Here is a 16,406-nt window from a genome sequence, read left to right on the forward strand (position 1 = left end):
TTTCAATGTTTCTATGACATCCAATCCCTCTACACCTCCATCCCCCACCAGGACGGCCTATGGGCCCTCTGCTTCTTCCTTGAACGAAGACCCAACCAGTCCCCATCCACCACTACCCTCCTCCGCCTAAACTTGTTCATACGTTGAACAGCTTCTCCTTTGACCCCTCTCACTTCCTCCAAATAAAAGGTGTCGCTATGGGAACCCGTATGAGTCCTAGCTATGCCTGCCTTTTTGTGGAATACGTGGAACATCCCTTGTTCCAGTCCTACTCAGGTCCCCTCCCTCACCTCTTTTTCCGGTACATTGCTGACTGTATCGGTGCCGTTTCCTGCTCTCGCCCCGACCTGGAAAATTTCATCAATTTCCACCCTTCCCTCGCCTTCACATGGTCCATCTCCAACTCTCCCCTTCCCTTCCTCGACTTCTCTATCTCCATTTCTGGGGAGAGGCTGTCAATCAATATCTATTATAAGACTTCCGACTCCCGCAGCTACTTTGATTACACTCCCTCCCACCCCGCGTCCTGTAAGGACTCTATTCCCTTCTCCCAGTTTCTCCGTTTCCATTGCATCTGTTCTGACGATGCCACCTTCCACACCAGTGCTTCCTTTTTCCTCAACCGAGGATTCCCCACCACTGTAGTTGACAGGGCCCTCAATCGTGTCCGTCCTAATTTCCCCCACTTCTGCCCTCATCCCTTCCCCTCCCTCCAGAACCATGATAGAGGCCCCCTTGTCCTCACCTTCCACCCCACCAGTCTCCGCATTCAACATATTATCCTCCGCCACCTCCAGCCGATGCTACCACCAAACACATCTTCCACTCCCCTCCCCTTCCAGCATTCAGAAGAGACCGCTCCCTCCATGACACCCTGGTCCACTCTTCCATCACCCCCAACACCCGGTCTCCTCCCCATGGGACACCTTCCCATGCGAGCGCAGGAGATGCAACACCTGCCCTTTCACCTCCTCCCTTCCCACCACCCAGGGCTCCAAACACTCCTTCCAGGCAATTTACTTGTACTTCTTTCAATTTAGTATATTGTATTCACTGCTCACAATATGGTCTCCTCTACACCGGGGAGACCAAACACAGATTGGGTGATCGCTTTGCTGGACACCTCCGCTCAGTCTGCACGCGAGACCCTGACCTGCCGGTTGCTTGCCATTTTAATTCCCCGTCTCAGTCCCACTCTGTCCTCGGCCTCTTACACCGTTCCAGAAGCTCAACGGGAGCTCGAGGAACAGCACCTCATCTTTCAATTATGCACTTTACAACCTTCTGGACTCAACATTGATTTCAATAACTTCACATCATAACCACTGCTCCCATTTTTTCGGACAGCAAGTGCTGGTAATGGTTCTGATGTTGCCATTTACAGCTCCTCTAGACCGATCTTTTGTTTCTTTACTTGTCCCATTAACACCCTCCTTGCCTTGCACCATCATCCCCTTTGTCATTTAATCACTCCTGCCCTCCACCCTATCACAGACCTTCCCTTTTGTTCTTTTCTCCCCTCCCCTTCCTACCCTCCCCCCTTTCCCAGGCTCTGTATTTGCTTAAAAACTGTTTATTCTTCCAGTTCTGACAAAGGGTCATCGACTTCTAACGTTAACTCTGTTTCTTTGTCCACAGATGCTGCTCGACTTGCTGAGCATGTCCAGCATTTTCTGTTTTTATTTTAAATAAAGACTGTTGATTACAGCCTGTGGCTGGAAATATTTTTTGTACTAAATTGATATTCAGGAATTTACCTTCAAAACCAGTTCTTTACACATGTTGAAGTGTGTCTCAGTTCAGGTACAACTGCTGTTGTTGTTGTCGAAACTTAACACTATACCAATGCATTAACACCCAAACCAGTAGTACAAAGAGAAACTTTATTGAGCCCAACTTGTATACAAGTGGAAGAGCACCTCAAACAATGGTTGAAGGTACAACTTCCTCGAGTCAGTGAAACAGCTCATGTTTATACAATTCAGTAAAGAACGCCCATCTGTTACAGAATATGGCCGTACACATACATTCTTTATTGGCTCAGGTAGTTGGTCAATCAAGTAGTGAGCCTGCCCCCCGAACATCCATAGCCATCTTATTACTTTTGCATGTAGGCCTGAGCATTCCCTTCCTCCCTACATTCCTGTCTCTTGTTATCAGTAGGGCTGAAGCCAGTCTCAAGGCCATATGGCCGTTCAAGAAACTGTATTCTTATTATATTCTGTAGTCAGCTACACCCTTATCTTAAGAGAGGCCAGGCTGTACTAAGCACCTGTTCAACTAACTTAATTATCAACATACCAAGGCTTAAACGTAATTACACAATTGTGCTTCTATGTGTGCTGTAGCTAAACCTATTATGTGAGTTAAGTGAGTTAATAAAGAGTTAATATGGTCAAGTATCCCTTCATGCACTTCCACATTAATATGGTCAAGTATCCCTTCATGCACTTCCACATTGTGAACAATTTTATGGGAAATTTATCTAAGTGCTAGCCAATGAAGATTATAAGAATATATAATGCATCCCCAAACATGTATTTTTGCATACGGGACGCATTGTTTAATTTGACAGACTCACCCGAAAAGAACACTCTGAACCATTTACTCACGCTTTTTAGTTGCGACCAGTTCTTCAGTTTGGAAGGGAATGAGACTCCGTTGTTAAAAACACCGATGTCAATATTTTGAGGGTAGTACCAGGAGAAGATTTCAGCTACAAGATAACCGTTACAAAAGTTTCTGTGAAATACAAGGGACAAGGAAATTCTAACAGGATGAAGCCAGGGAATAACATTTTTGTATAATTATGGAATAATGTTGTCAACAAGCATAGGCTCCAATTACATATTTACCATGACCAGGGTTTTTCACTTCTGTGCTTGCCAGCCTGCAATTTTCTGTGCATTCACCTCAATGGCCGGACAACTGCAGAGTGCAGGAGCAGAAAGTCCTAGCCCATATGTACTGAAGCCATTAGAAACTGCAAAGTTTAGGCATTTTGCTTAATATAAATACTATATTGTGGTGCTTGATCAATATAAATTGAGGAATAATTCTACTCCCTGACCCTCGATTCCATACTCCCAGCACTGACTTGATGCATTGCAGCAACTCGCCAAGGCTTCTGCAACAGCACCTCCCAAACCGGCGATCTCCACCACCTAGAATGACAAGGGCAGCAGGTGCATGGGAACACCATCACCTCCAAATTCAGCCTCCAAGTCACACACCAACCCGATTTGGACAGATATCACCATTCCTTCATCGTCGCTGGGTCAAAATCCGAGAACTCCCGACATAACAGCACTTCACCACACGGACTTCAGCAGTTAGGAACATAGGAACAGGAGTAGGCCATTCAGCCCCTCGTGCCTGCTCCGCCATTTCATAAGATCATGGCTGATCTGTGATCTAACTCCATATACCTGCCTCTGGCCCATATCCCTTAATACCTTTGGTTGCCAAAAAGCTATCTATCTCAGATTTAAATTTAGCAATTGAGCTAGTATCAATTGCCGTTTGTGGAAGAGACATCCAAACTTCTACAACCCTTTGTGTGTAGAAATGTTTTCTAATCTCGCTTCTGAAAGGTTTGGCTCTAATTTTTAGACTGTGCCCCCTACTCCTAAAATCCCCAACCAGCGGAAATAGTTTCTCTCTATCCACCCTATCTGTTCCCCTTAATATCTTATAAACTTCGATCAGATCACCCCTTAACCTTCGAAACTCCAGAGAATACAACCCCAATTTGTGTAATCTCTCCTCGTAACTTAACCCTTGAAGTCTAGGTATCATTCTAGTAAACCTATGCTGCACTCCCTCCAAAGCCAATATGTCCTTCCGAAGATGCGGTGCCCAGAACTGCTCACAGTACTCCAGGTGCGGTATAACCAGGGTTTTGTATAGCTGCAGCATAACTTCTGCCCCCTTGTACTCTAGTCCTCTAGATATAAAGGCCAACATTCCATTTGCCTTATTGATTATTTTCTGTACCTGTTCATGAGACTTCAATGATCTATGTACCTGAACCCCTAAGTCCCTTTGGACATCCACTGTTTTTAACTTTTTACCATTTAGAAAGTACCCTGTTCTATCCTTTTTTGATCCAAAGTGGATGACCTCACATTTGTCTACATTGAATTCCATTTGCCACAGTTTTGCCCATTCACCTAATCTATCAATATCGCTTCGTAATTTTATGTTTTCATCCACACTGCTTACAATGCCACCAATCTTTGTGTCATCGGCAAACTTAGATATGAGACTTTCTATGCCTTCATCTAAGTCGTTAATAAATATTGTGAATAATTGAGGCCCCAAGACAGATCCCTGTGGGACTCCACCAGTCACATCCTGCCAATGTGAGTACCTACCCATTATCCCTACTCTCTGTCGCCTTTCGCTCAGCCAACTTCCTAACCAAGTCCGTACTTTTACCTCAATTCCATGGGCTTCTATCTTAGCTAACAGTCTCTTATGTGGGACCTTATCAAATGCCTTCTGGAAGTCCATATAAATAACATCCATTGACATTCCCCTGTCCACTACTTTAGTCACCTCTTCAAAAAATTCAATCAGGTTTGTCAGGCACGACCTACCTTTCACAAATCCATGCTGGCTCTCTCTGATTAACTGAAAATTCTCGAGGTGTTCAGTCACCCTATCCTTAATTATAGACTCCAGCAATTTCCCCACAACAGATGTCAGATGATAGGCTAACTGGTCTATAATTCCTTGGTTTCCCTCTCTCTCCTTTCTTAAAAAGCAGAGTGACATGTGCAATTTTCCAATCTAGAGGGACAGTTCCTGAATCTAGAGAACTTTGAAAGATTATAGTTAGGGCATCTGCAATGTACTAACCTACTTCCTTTAAAACCCTGGGATGGAAACCATCTGGTCCTGGGGATTTGTCACTCTTTAGTGCTATTATTTTCTTCATTACTGTTGCTTTACTTATGTTAATTTTATCGAGTCCCTGTCCCCAATTCAATATTAGTTTTCTTGGGATTTCCGGCATGCTATCCTCTTTTTCTACTGTAAATACTGACGCAAAGTAATTGTTCAACATGTCCGCCATTTCCCCATTGTCAATGACGATATCCCCACTTTCAGTTTTTAAGGGGCCAACACTGGTCCTGACCACCCTCTTTTTCCTAATATAACTATAAAAGTTCTTCGTATTGGTTTTGATATCCCTTGCAAGTTTCTTTTCATACTCTCTTTTTGTAGCTCTTACTATCTGTTTTGTGACCCTTTGTTGATCTTTGTATCTTTCCCATTCGCCAGGATCTGTGCCATTTTTTGCTTTTTTGTATGCCCCTTCCTTATGTCTTATACTGTCCCTTACCTCTTTAGTTGTCCATGGCTGTTTTTTTTGGCAAGTAGAGTTCTTGCCCCTGAGGGGTATAAACCGATTCTGTATCTCGTTAAATGTTTCTTTAAACATTTCCCACTGATCATCAGTCGTTTTACCCATTAACAGATTTGACCAGTTTACTGTGGACAGTCTCTGTATCATCCCATTGAAGTCAGCCTTGCCCAAGTCTAGAATCTTAGCAGCTGATTCACTTTTTTCCCTTTCAAACGCTACATTGAACTCGATCATGTTATGATCACTATTGGATAGATGTTCGCATACAGTTAAGCCGTTAACTAAATCTGGTTCATTACTCATTACTAAATCTAGTATGGCTTGCCCCCTTGTTGCCTCTAGGACATACTGCTGTAGAAAACTATCCCGGACACACTCAAGAAATTCGCTACCTTTCTGACAGTTGCTAGTCTGCTTTTCCCAATCTATGTGAAGGTTAAAGTCCCCCATTAAGACCACTATGCCTTTCTTACACACTTGCCGAATTGTTCAAGTCAAAAGGCTCAGCACCACCTTCTCAAGGGCTACCACGGATGGGCAATAAATGCTGGTCTTTCCAGCGATGCCCATATCCTGAGAATGAATAAAAAAAACTTTCCAGCACTGCAGGAAAAAAGTCACAGGACAGCTGAACTTCAGAGACATCTATGCAGACTTTTTCCCAAACAAAAAATAAATTGTAACTGTCAGGCTAGATGCACAGTGATTTCAGCCTCAATACTTACTAACAACTCTTGCTGCTCTGTTTACACAAGGCTCTTTATTTCCAACATTTCAACAAGTATAATAAAACTTGTGTTATGATGTTTCAATTAAAGATAAATAACTACACTCAGAAAGTCATTAGGGACCATAATCCTTTTGTTGTCCCAACTGCCTCTACAACAGTTGAATACAAAATTCCAGGGTCATTTAACACAAAATGAATACTTAAGAGATCAGTTAATGATTCCACTAAACAATTTGTAACAGGAAATGTTTGTTTGAGCTAACACAGATGAAGACAATAGTTGTCAGATTGAGTACGTGTCAACAGGAATCTATTTATATCAATTATGTATTAAAATGCTGAGTAGGAAACACAATTGCATTTCAAAATGCAATGAAAACTCTCATGTCAGACTCTGTCTCTGACAAAATCCATTTCAAAAGTGTCAATGTACCTGAAGTACTTGTTACACCCATTGGTAGCGCTGTGATTGGCATTACAGTGTTGAATGCATGTCATGATAACATTAGGTCTAAAGCCCATCAATTATACTGTGATTTGGCCATAAAAGTCAGTGTGTAATTCTAGTACAAAGATACTGGATGGCATAAATGTCACAGCTTAAAAATATTTGAACAAAAAAACCTAAAAAGTAGCCCTATTAAAAAAAACAAAAGTTACTACACACATATGCCTGAAACGAAAATGGGTTTGACCCCTCTTCCTCCCCCCAGCCACTCCTTCCTCCTGTTACAGAAGATATGTCAAGAAGAAAGACAGATCAAATTAGGCAGAAAACAAACCATTCTGAAGGGTTCAGTGTTAGATGCTGTAATGTGATGTGATGTGATCAAATACCTTCTTCATATGAACGTATCAGACGCATATAACACGTGCACACGGCAGTACTTGTCCCAGCTCAGTAACAGGGGTCTCCAATCTAGCATGAAGTTTACAGATCATATAACTTCCTATTTTTAATCATTTACTATATTATTCTATTTATTTTCACTTTACTAATCTATTTTACTTCATTTATTATAAATCACTTCATTTACTATTTCTACTTTATATTACCTATTTTTATTTAATTTATTTTCTCCTTAGTTACTCTCCCATTAACTTCTAGCTCTCTTTTTGCTCACTCTCTCCCTTTAGTTCAGCTTTCCCATTAATTATCGATTCTCTTTAGTTATTCTTGCCCTTTATTTGTGTTTGCCCTATCGTTACCCCCTTGCCCCTAGCTACCCTCTCCTCTACAGTTACCCCCTCGCCCCTACAGCTACCTACTGTGGAAAGGCTAATTTTACGAAGCAGAGATGTGACTCAGCAAAAGTGGACTGGAAACAGCTACTTTTTTTTTTATTCGTTCACGGGATGTGGGCGTCGCTGGCGAGGCCAGCATTTATTGCCCATCCCTAATTGCCCTCGAGAAGGTGGTGGTGAGCCGCCTTCTTGAACCGCTGCAGTCCGTGTGGTGACGGTTCTCCCACAGTGCTGTTAGGAAGGGAGTTCCAGGATTTTGACCCAGCGACAATGAAGGAACGGCGATATATTTCCAAGTCGGGATGGTGTGTGACTTGGAGGGGAACGTGCAGGTGGTGTTGTTCCCATGTGCCTGCTGCTCTTGTCCTTCTAGGTGGTAGAGGTCACGGGTTTGGGAGGTGCTGTCGAAGAAGCCTTGGCGAGTTGCTGCAGTGCATCCTGTGGATGGTACACACTGCAGCCACAGTGCGCCGGTGGTGAAGGGAGTGAATGTTTAGGGTGGTGGATGGGGTGCCAATCAAGCGGGCTGCTTTATCTTGGATGGTGTCGAGCTTCTTGAGTGTTGTTGGAGCTGCACTCATCCAAGCAAGTGGAGAGTATTCCATCACACTCCTGACTTGTGCCTTGTAGATGGTGGAAAGGCTTTGGGGAGTCAGGAGGTGAGTCACTCGCCGCAGAATACCCAGCTTCTGACCTGCTCTCGTAGCCACAGTATTTATATGGCTGGTCCAGTTAAGTTTCTGGTCAATGGTGACCCCCAGGATGTTGATGGTGGGGGATTTGGCGATGGTAATGCCGTTGAATGTCAAGGGGCGGTGGTTAGACTCTCTCTTGTTGGAGATGGTCATTGCCTGGCACTTGTCTGGCGCGAATGTTACTTGCCACTTATGAGCCCAAGCCTGGATGTTGTCCAGGTCTTGCTGCATGCGGGCTCGGACTGCTTCATTATTTGAGGGGTTGCGAAAGGAACTGAACACTGTGCAGTCATCAGCGAACATCCCCATTTCTGACCTTATGATGGAGGGAAGGTCATTGATGAAGCAGCTGAAGATGGTTGGGCCTAGGACACTGCCCTGAGGAACTCCTGCAGCAATGTCCTGGGGCTGAGATGATTGGCCTCCAACAACCACTACCATCTTCCTTTGTGCTAGGTATGACTCCAGCCGCTGGAGAGATTTCCCCCTAATTCCCATTGACTTCAATTTTACTAGGGCTCCTTGGTGCCACACTCGGTCAAATGCTGCCTTGATGTCAAGGGCAGTCACTCTCACCTCACCTCTGGAATTCAGCTCTTTTGTCCGCTCTTTTGATGCGGCAAAAAAGGAAAGCTTATGTCAGATAACGAGAGCTCAATACTGCACAAAGCCTAGAGGAGTATAGAAAGTGCAGGGGTGAAATTAGAAAGAAATTAGGAAAGCAAAGAGAGGGCATGAAAAAATATTGGCAGGTAAAATCAAGTAAAACCCAAAGATGTTTTACAAATAGATAAAGAGCAAGAGGATAACTAAGGAACGAGTAGAGCCTATTAGAGACCAAAAAGGTAACCTGTGTGTAGAGGCGGGAGATGTGGGTATGGTTCTTAATGAATACTTTGCATCTGTCTTCACAAAAGAGGACGACGATGCAGAGACTGCAGTTAAGGAGGAGTGTGAAATATTGGATAGGGTAAACATAGTGAGAGAAGAAATATTAAGGGGCTTAGCATCGTTGAAAGAAGATAAATCACCAGGCCCGGATGAAATGTATCTCAGACTGTTAAGAGAATCAAAGGAGGAAACAGCAGAGGCTCTGACCATCATTTTCCAATCCTCTCTGGCTACAGGCATGGTGCTGGAGGACTGATGGACTGCTAACGTTGTACCATTGTTCAAAAAGGGAGAAAGGGATAGACCGAGTAATTATAGGCCAGTCAGTCTAACCTCAGTTGTGGGCAAATTATTGGAAAAAATTCTGAGGGACGGTATTAATCATCATTTAGAAAGGCACGGATTAATCAATGACATTCAGCATGGATTTGTTAAGGGAAGGTCGTGTCTGACTAACTTTTTGAGGAGGCAACAAGGAGGGTCGATGAGGGTTGTGCGTTTGATGTAGTCTACATGGATTTTGACAAGGTCCCACATGGTAGACTAGTCAGAAAAGTAAAAGCCCATGGGAAAGTGGCAAGTTGGATCCAAAATTGGCTTCGTGGCAGGAAGCAAAAAGTAATTGTCGACGGGTGTTTTTCTGACTGGAAGGTTGTTTCCATTGGGGTTCCGCGGGGCTCAGTACTAGGTCCCTTGCTTTTTGTGGTATATATTAATGATTTAGACTTAAATATAGGGGGCATGATTAAGAAGTTTGCAGATGATACAAAAATTGGCTGTGTGGTTGATAGTGAGGAGGAAAGCTGTAGACTGCAGGAAGATATCAATGGACTGGTCAGGTGGGCAAAAAAGTGACAAATGGAATTCAATCCAGAGAAGTGTGAGGTCATGCATTTGGGGAGGGCAAAGAAGGCAAAGGAGTACTCAATAAATGGGTGAATACTGAGAGGTGTAGAGGAACAGAGGGACCTAGGAGTGCATGTCCACACATCCCTAAAAGTAGCAGGACAGATAGATAAGGTGGTGAAGAAGACATATGGGATACTTTTCTTTATTAGCTGAGGCATAGAATATAAGTGCAGGGATGTTAAGCTGGAACTGTATAAAACACTAGTTAGGCCAGAACTTGAGTACTGCATACAGTTCTGGTCACCACATTACAGGAAAGATGTAATTGCACTAGAGAGGGTGCAGAGGAGATTTACGAGGATGTTGCCAGAACTGACGAATTTGTGTCATAAATTTCTATGATTCTAGTTACCTCTCCACCAATTAACCCCCTCCCCCCCTGACGGTTATCCACTCCCCCCCCCCTACAAATATCCACTCCCCCCCCTACAGATATCCACTCCCCCCCCGCTACAGATATCCACTCCCCCCCCGCTACAGATATCCACTCCCCCCCCCCGCTACAGATATCCACTTCCCCCCCCGCTACAGATATCCACTCCCCCTCCCCCTACACAGATATCCACTCCCCCTCCCCCTACACAGATATCCACTCCCCCCCCCACCTACAGTTATCCACTCCCCTAGTTAACCCCTCCCCCCTAGAGTTACCCCCTCCCCCTACAGTTACCCCTCCCCTAGTTACTCCCTGCCCCCTACAGTTACTCTGCCCTAGTTAGCCCCTCCCCCTACAGTTAGCCCCTCCCCCTAGTTAGCCCCTCCCCCTAGTTAGCCCCTCCCCCTAGTTAGCCCCTCCCCCTAGTTAGCCCCTCCCCCTAGTTAGCCCCTCCCCCTAGTTAGCCCCTCCCCCTAGTTAGCCCCTCCCCCTAGTTAGCCCCTCCCCCTAGTTAGCCCCTCCCCACGACATTAACCCCTCCCCACGACATTAACCCCTCCCCCCTAGTTAGCCCCTCCCCACTACAGTTACCCCTCCCCTAGTTACCCCCTCCCCACGACATTAACCCCTCCCCCCTAGAGTTACCCCCTCCCCCCTACAGTTACCCCTCCCCTAGTTACCCCCTCCCCACGACATTAACCCCTCCCCCCTCGAGTTACCCCTCCCCTAGTTACTCCCTGCCCCCTACAGTTACTCTCCCCTAGAGTTACCCCCTCCCCCCTACAGTTACCCCTCCCCTCCTACATTAACCCCTCCCCCCTACAGTTACCCCCTCCCCTAGTTAACCCCTCCCCCCCAGAGTTAACCCCTCCCCCCTACAGTTACCCCCTCCCCTAGTTATCCCCTCCCCCTAGTTAACCCCTCCCCCCCAGAATTAACCCCTCCCCTCCTACATTAAACCCCTCCCCCCTACAGTTACCCCCTCCCCTAGTTAACCCCTCCCCCCCCCTAGAGTTAACCCCTCCCCCCCCCTAGAGTTAACCCCTCTCCCCTACATTAACCCTTCTCCCCATACAGTCCCTCCCACCCTGGCCCCTGTTGCCGCTCCCACTCCCCAGATGCCGGGCCCCCGGGCCCCCCGCTCACCTGTTGACGTGCTTGTAGGAGAAGCTCAGGTCCAAACTCTGCAGCCACTTGATCACCTCCCGGGGTAAGCCGGCTTTAGTGGGCATCGCCGCGTAAGACGGCTCGGCCCCGGGCCTGAGGCCAGGGAGCCGGGGCCGAGGCACGGGGCCGGCCTTTGGGGCTGGTATCCAGCACTGGGAGCCGACCGGGGACAGAGCCGATACCTCCAGCATGTCGGGGTTGGAGAGCGGGGCCCGGAGCGGCTGTTTGCGGTCTCCATGGTAACAGGACCCGGCTTTCCCACAGTGCACCGCGCTCAGGCTACGGGTGGGCGTGGCAGAGATGCGGAGCCAATGCCCGCTGGCGGGAAAGGGGGCGGGGTCACTGCTGGGTGGGAGATTTCATGGGGCGGGGAAGGGGCCAGTGATTGATGGATGGGAGGGGCCAGTGATTGATGGATGGGAGGGGCCAGTGATTGATGGATGGGAGGGGCCAGTGATTGATGGATGGGAGGGGCCAGTGATTGATGGATGGGAGGGGCCAGTGATTGATGGATGGGAGGGGCCAGTGATTGATGGATGGGAGGGGCCAGTGATTGATGGATGGGAGGGGCCAGTGATTGATGGATGGGAGGGGCCAGTGATTGATGAATGGGGAGGGGCCAGTGATTGATGGATGGGAGGGGCCAGTGATTGATGGATGGGAGGGGCCAGTGATTGATGGATGGGAGGGGCCAGTGATTGATGAATGGGAGGGGCCAGTGATTGATGAATGGGAGGGGCCAGTGATTGATGGATGGGAGGGGCCAGTGATTGATGGATGGGTGGGGCCAGTGATTGATGGATGGGAGGGGCCAGTGATTGATGGATGGGAGGGGCCAGTGATTGATGGATGGGAGGGGCCAGTGATTGATGGGTGGGAGGGGCCAGTGATTGATGGATGGGGAGGGGCCAGTGATTGATGGATGGGAGGGGGCAGTGATTGATGGATGGGGAGGGGCCAGTGATTGATGAATGGGGAGGGGCCAGTGATTGATGGATGGGAGGGGCCAGTGATTGATGGATGGGGAGGGGCCAGTGATTTATGAATGGGGAGGGGCCAGTGATTTATGAATGGGGAGGGGCCAGTGATTGATGGATGGGAGGGGCCAGTGATTGATGGATGGGAGGGGCCAGTGATTGATGGGTGGGAGGGGCCAGTGATTGATGGATGGGAGGGGCCAGTGATTGATGGATGGGAGGGGCCAGTGATTGATGGATGGGGAGGGGCCAGTGATTGATGGATGGGGAGCGGGCCAGTGATTGATGGATGGGAGGGGCCAGTGATTGGTGAATGGGGAGCGGGCCAGTGATTGGTGAATGGGGAGCGGGCCAGTGATTGATGGATGGGGAGGGGGCCAGTGATTGATGGATGGGAGGGGCCAGTGATTGGTGAATGGGGAGGCGACCAGTGATTGGTGAATGGGGAGCGGGCCAGTGATTGATGGATGGGGAGCGGGCCAGTGATTGATGAATGGGGAGTGGGCCAGTGATTGATGGATGCGGAGCGGGCCAGTGATTGATGGATGGGAGGGGGCCAGTGATTGATGGATGGGGAGGGGCCAGTGATTGATGGATGGGGAGCGGGCCAGTGATTGATGGATGGGGAGGGGCCAGTGATTGATGAATGGGGAGGGGCCAGTGATTGATGGATGGGGAGCGGGCCAGTGATTGATGGATGGGGAGTGGGCCAGTGATTGATGGATGGGGAGGGGCCAGTGATTGATGGATGGGGAGGGGCCAGTGATTGATGGATGGGGAGGGGCCAGTGATTGATGGATGGGGAGGGGCCAGTGATTGATGGATGGGGAGCGGGCCAGTGATTGATGGATGGGGAGCGGGCCAGTGATTGATGGATGGGGAGGGGGCCAGTGATTGATGGATGGGGAGTGGGCCAGTGATTGATGGATGGGGAGGGGCCAGTGATTGATGAATGGGGAGGGGCCAGTGATTGATGGATGGGGAGCGGGCCAGTGATTGATGGATGGGGAGCGGGCCAGTGATTGATGGATGGGGAGCGGGCCAGTGATTGATGGATGGGGAGCGGGCCAGTGATTGATGGATGGGGAGTGGGCCAGTGATTGATGGATGGGGAGGGGCCAGTGATTGATGGATGGGAGGGGCCAGTGATTGATGGATGGGAGGGGCGAGATCACAATTAGGGAAAGGTGTGGGCTTATTAACTTATGAATGAGAAGAGGACCACTGATTAAAAGGTCACTGACATAGATGGGAGGAGGGGTCTATCATAGTAGGTACATCACAGGAGGAGGCCATTTGGCCCATCGTGCCTGTGCCGGCTCTTTGAAAGAGCTATCCAATTTGTCTCATTCCCCTGCTCTTTCCCCATCAATGGTAGGGGAAGATCCACAATTGATGAATGGGAGGGTGGGGCCACACTAATCAATGAGGGGAAGGACCATGATTGATTCATGGGGAGGGGCCATGATTGATAAATGGGAGGGGCCATGATTGAAGGTGGCAAGGAGTCCAGCGATTGACGTATGGGAGGAGAGGAACAAAGTAAACAAGGAGGGGCTCTCTCAAAGGGCTATTCACTTAATCCTACGTCCCTTGCTTTCTCCCCATACCCATTTAATTGCTTTTCAAAACTATGTTTGGATTCAGTTGTGCCAGTGAGACCAGTTGCACAGCCTGTCCATTCCTGGTATTACTATAAGAATGATGTTGAAGAAATATTTTGTTATTTTAATTTACTTTTGGGTTCCAATATCACTAGCAGGTTGCAAAGATCACTGGCAAGTAAACTTAGTTGGAAAGCGAACAGGAGTAATTTAAAATACAAATCACTGAAGTGAGATTCAGATAGGGACGTAGTGCAAAACCTGAGCTGAATAAAGAAAGAACATGAATTTATATACCGCCTTTCATAACCTCAAGACATGCCAAAGCGCTTTACAGCCAATGAGGTACTCTTGAAGTGTAGTCACTGTTGTAATAGAAGAAAGGTGGCAGCCAATTTGCACACAGCAAGGTCCCACAAACAGCAATGAGATAATGACCAGAAAGTCTGTTTTAGTGATGTTGATTGAAGGATGAATATTGGCCAGGACACCAGAGAGAACTCCACTGCTCTTCTTCAGTAGAGTGCCATGGGATCTTTTACGTCCACCTGAAAGGACAGATAGTGCCTCGGTTTAACGTCTCATCCAAGCAACAGCGCCTCTGAAAGCACAGCACTCCCTCAGTACTGCACTAGAGTGTCAGCCCAGATTTTGTGCTCAAGTCTCTGGAGTGGGACTTGAACTGACAACCTTCTGACCCAGAGGCGAGAGTGCTACCAACTGAATCACAGCTGACACCATTCAACAAATTATGGTAAGAAAGTTATCCCCAGTGCTAGCACTGCTCTTCTCTGAAATAGTGCCAATGGATCGTTTACGTCCACCTGAGAGGGCAGACGGGGCCTCGGTTTAACGTCTCATCTATACGACGGCACCTCTGACAGTGCAGCACTCCTTCAGTACTGCACTGGAGTATCAGCCTGGTTTATGTGCTCAAGTCTCTAGGGTGGGATTTGAACCTACAACCTTCTGACTCAGAGTGCTACGACTGAGCCACAGCTGACACTAGGCTGTAATCAGCAGAAAGAGCCAACAGTCAAAAATAATATGATGAGATCTAGGGATAAAACTGGTACGATAAATGTGAGCTTTGGAGTTAATTTACAGAGACCAGGCTGTGAGTTTTTTTCTGTATAAAGATCAGTGATTGCCTGAGAATATTCAATGCAAATATTCTGATGAGCTTCTATCAATAGAAATTCTGTGAGAAAGAATAAAAGTTTATCTGAAGCCTGACTCTGGGTGCTTGTTCCAGTCAGCATGACAACTACATTCATAATCTTTATTAACACCTTACCACAGTAATTTGTCTCCTGTAAATATCCTTCTAAACAGAAATAACATCCCCAAGCCGAACCAGCAGAGGCAAGAATTTATTGCTTCCTTTAAGTTGTCTTTGTATTGCATTGAGGTTACTGGGGGGAATTTGCAATGATTCAAAGCTAAAGATGCATTAATAATCAACCCATTTCAAATAGTTAAAAAGCACTGCAGTGGAAATGTACCTTGAATGTCACAGATATAATTCTAAAATCAGTATTATTCAATTTCTCTTTTATATTTAAACTAAGGCCTGTGCACAATCTAAAAAATGGATTTGTTCTAACTTCACCAGTGGGATGGTTGCACTGGTGACACTTCCTGTGCACCACTGATGATATGAATGATCTGTATAACAGTCAGAACTTCCTGCACCAGGGAAAAGCCAGGAATGAGAATGGGATCACAAAGGGTGATGCAGAATGCAAACCCATTTAAACATACGGAGCTGTTTTATTTCTCAGAGTGAACTACATCAAAATAGGGTGTCTTTTTGAAAGAAAATGACTGAGTCTTACTCCAAATGGCAGCTCAATAATAGTGTATCAGGTAATGACTACATGGCAGAAACAGGCCATTCGGCCCAATAGATCCATGCCGGTGTTTATGCTCCACACGAGCCTCCGATCTCCCTACTTCATCTAACCCTATCAGCATATCCTTCTATTCCTTTCTCCCTCATGTGTTTATCTAGCTTCTCCTTAAATGCATCTATGCTATTCGCCTCAACTACTCCTTGTGGTAGCGAGTTCCACATTCTAACCACTCTCTGGTTAAAGAAGTTTCTCCCGAATCCCCTAATGGATCTATTAGTGACTATCCTATATTTATGGCCCCTAGTTCTGTTCTCCCCTGCAAGTAGAAACATTTTCTCTATGTCTACCCTATCAAACCCTTTCATAATCTTAAAGACCTCTATCAGGTCACCTCTCAGTCTTTTTTCTAGAGAAAAGAGCCCCAGCCTGCTCAATCTTTCCTGATAGGTATAACCTCCCAGTTTTGGTATCATCCTAGTAAATCTTTTTTGCACCTTCTCCACTGCCTCTATAACCTTTTTATAATATGGAGACCAGAACTGTTCACAGTACTCCAAGTGTGGCCTATACAAGTTTAACATA

At 46.8% G+C, this 16,406-nt stretch overlaps 1 protein-coding gene across 2 annotated transcripts in view; it reads right to left on the reverse strand.

Moving 5' to 3' along the window:
* spata4 (spermatogenesis associated 4) overlaps nt 1-11,673 on the reverse strand; it is a 31,637-nt gene extending 19,964 nt beyond the window's left edge. For both annotated transcript variants that reach the window (XM_067982128.1, XM_067982129.1), the window contains exons 1-2: nt 11,367-11,673; nt 2,613-2,742 (exon numbers count right to left, since the gene is read on the reverse strand). In XM_067982128.1, the coding sequence (XP_067838229.1) occupies nt 2,613-2,742; nt 11,367-11,578 (342 nt within the window). In that variant the 5' untranslated portion in view covers nt 11,579-11,673. The remainder of the gene's footprint in view (nt 1-2,612; nt 2,743-11,366) is intronic.
* Between the last annotated feature and the right edge of the window lie 4,733 nt (nt 11,674-16,406).

Source organism: Heptranchias perlo, chromosome 4 (assembly GCF_035084215.1).
Source record: "Heptranchias perlo isolate sHepPer1 chromosome 4, sHepPer1.hap1, whole genome shotgun sequence".
NCBI classification, from domain to species: domain Eukaryota; kingdom Metazoa; phylum Chordata; class Chondrichthyes; order Hexanchiformes; family Hexanchidae; genus Heptranchias; species Heptranchias perlo.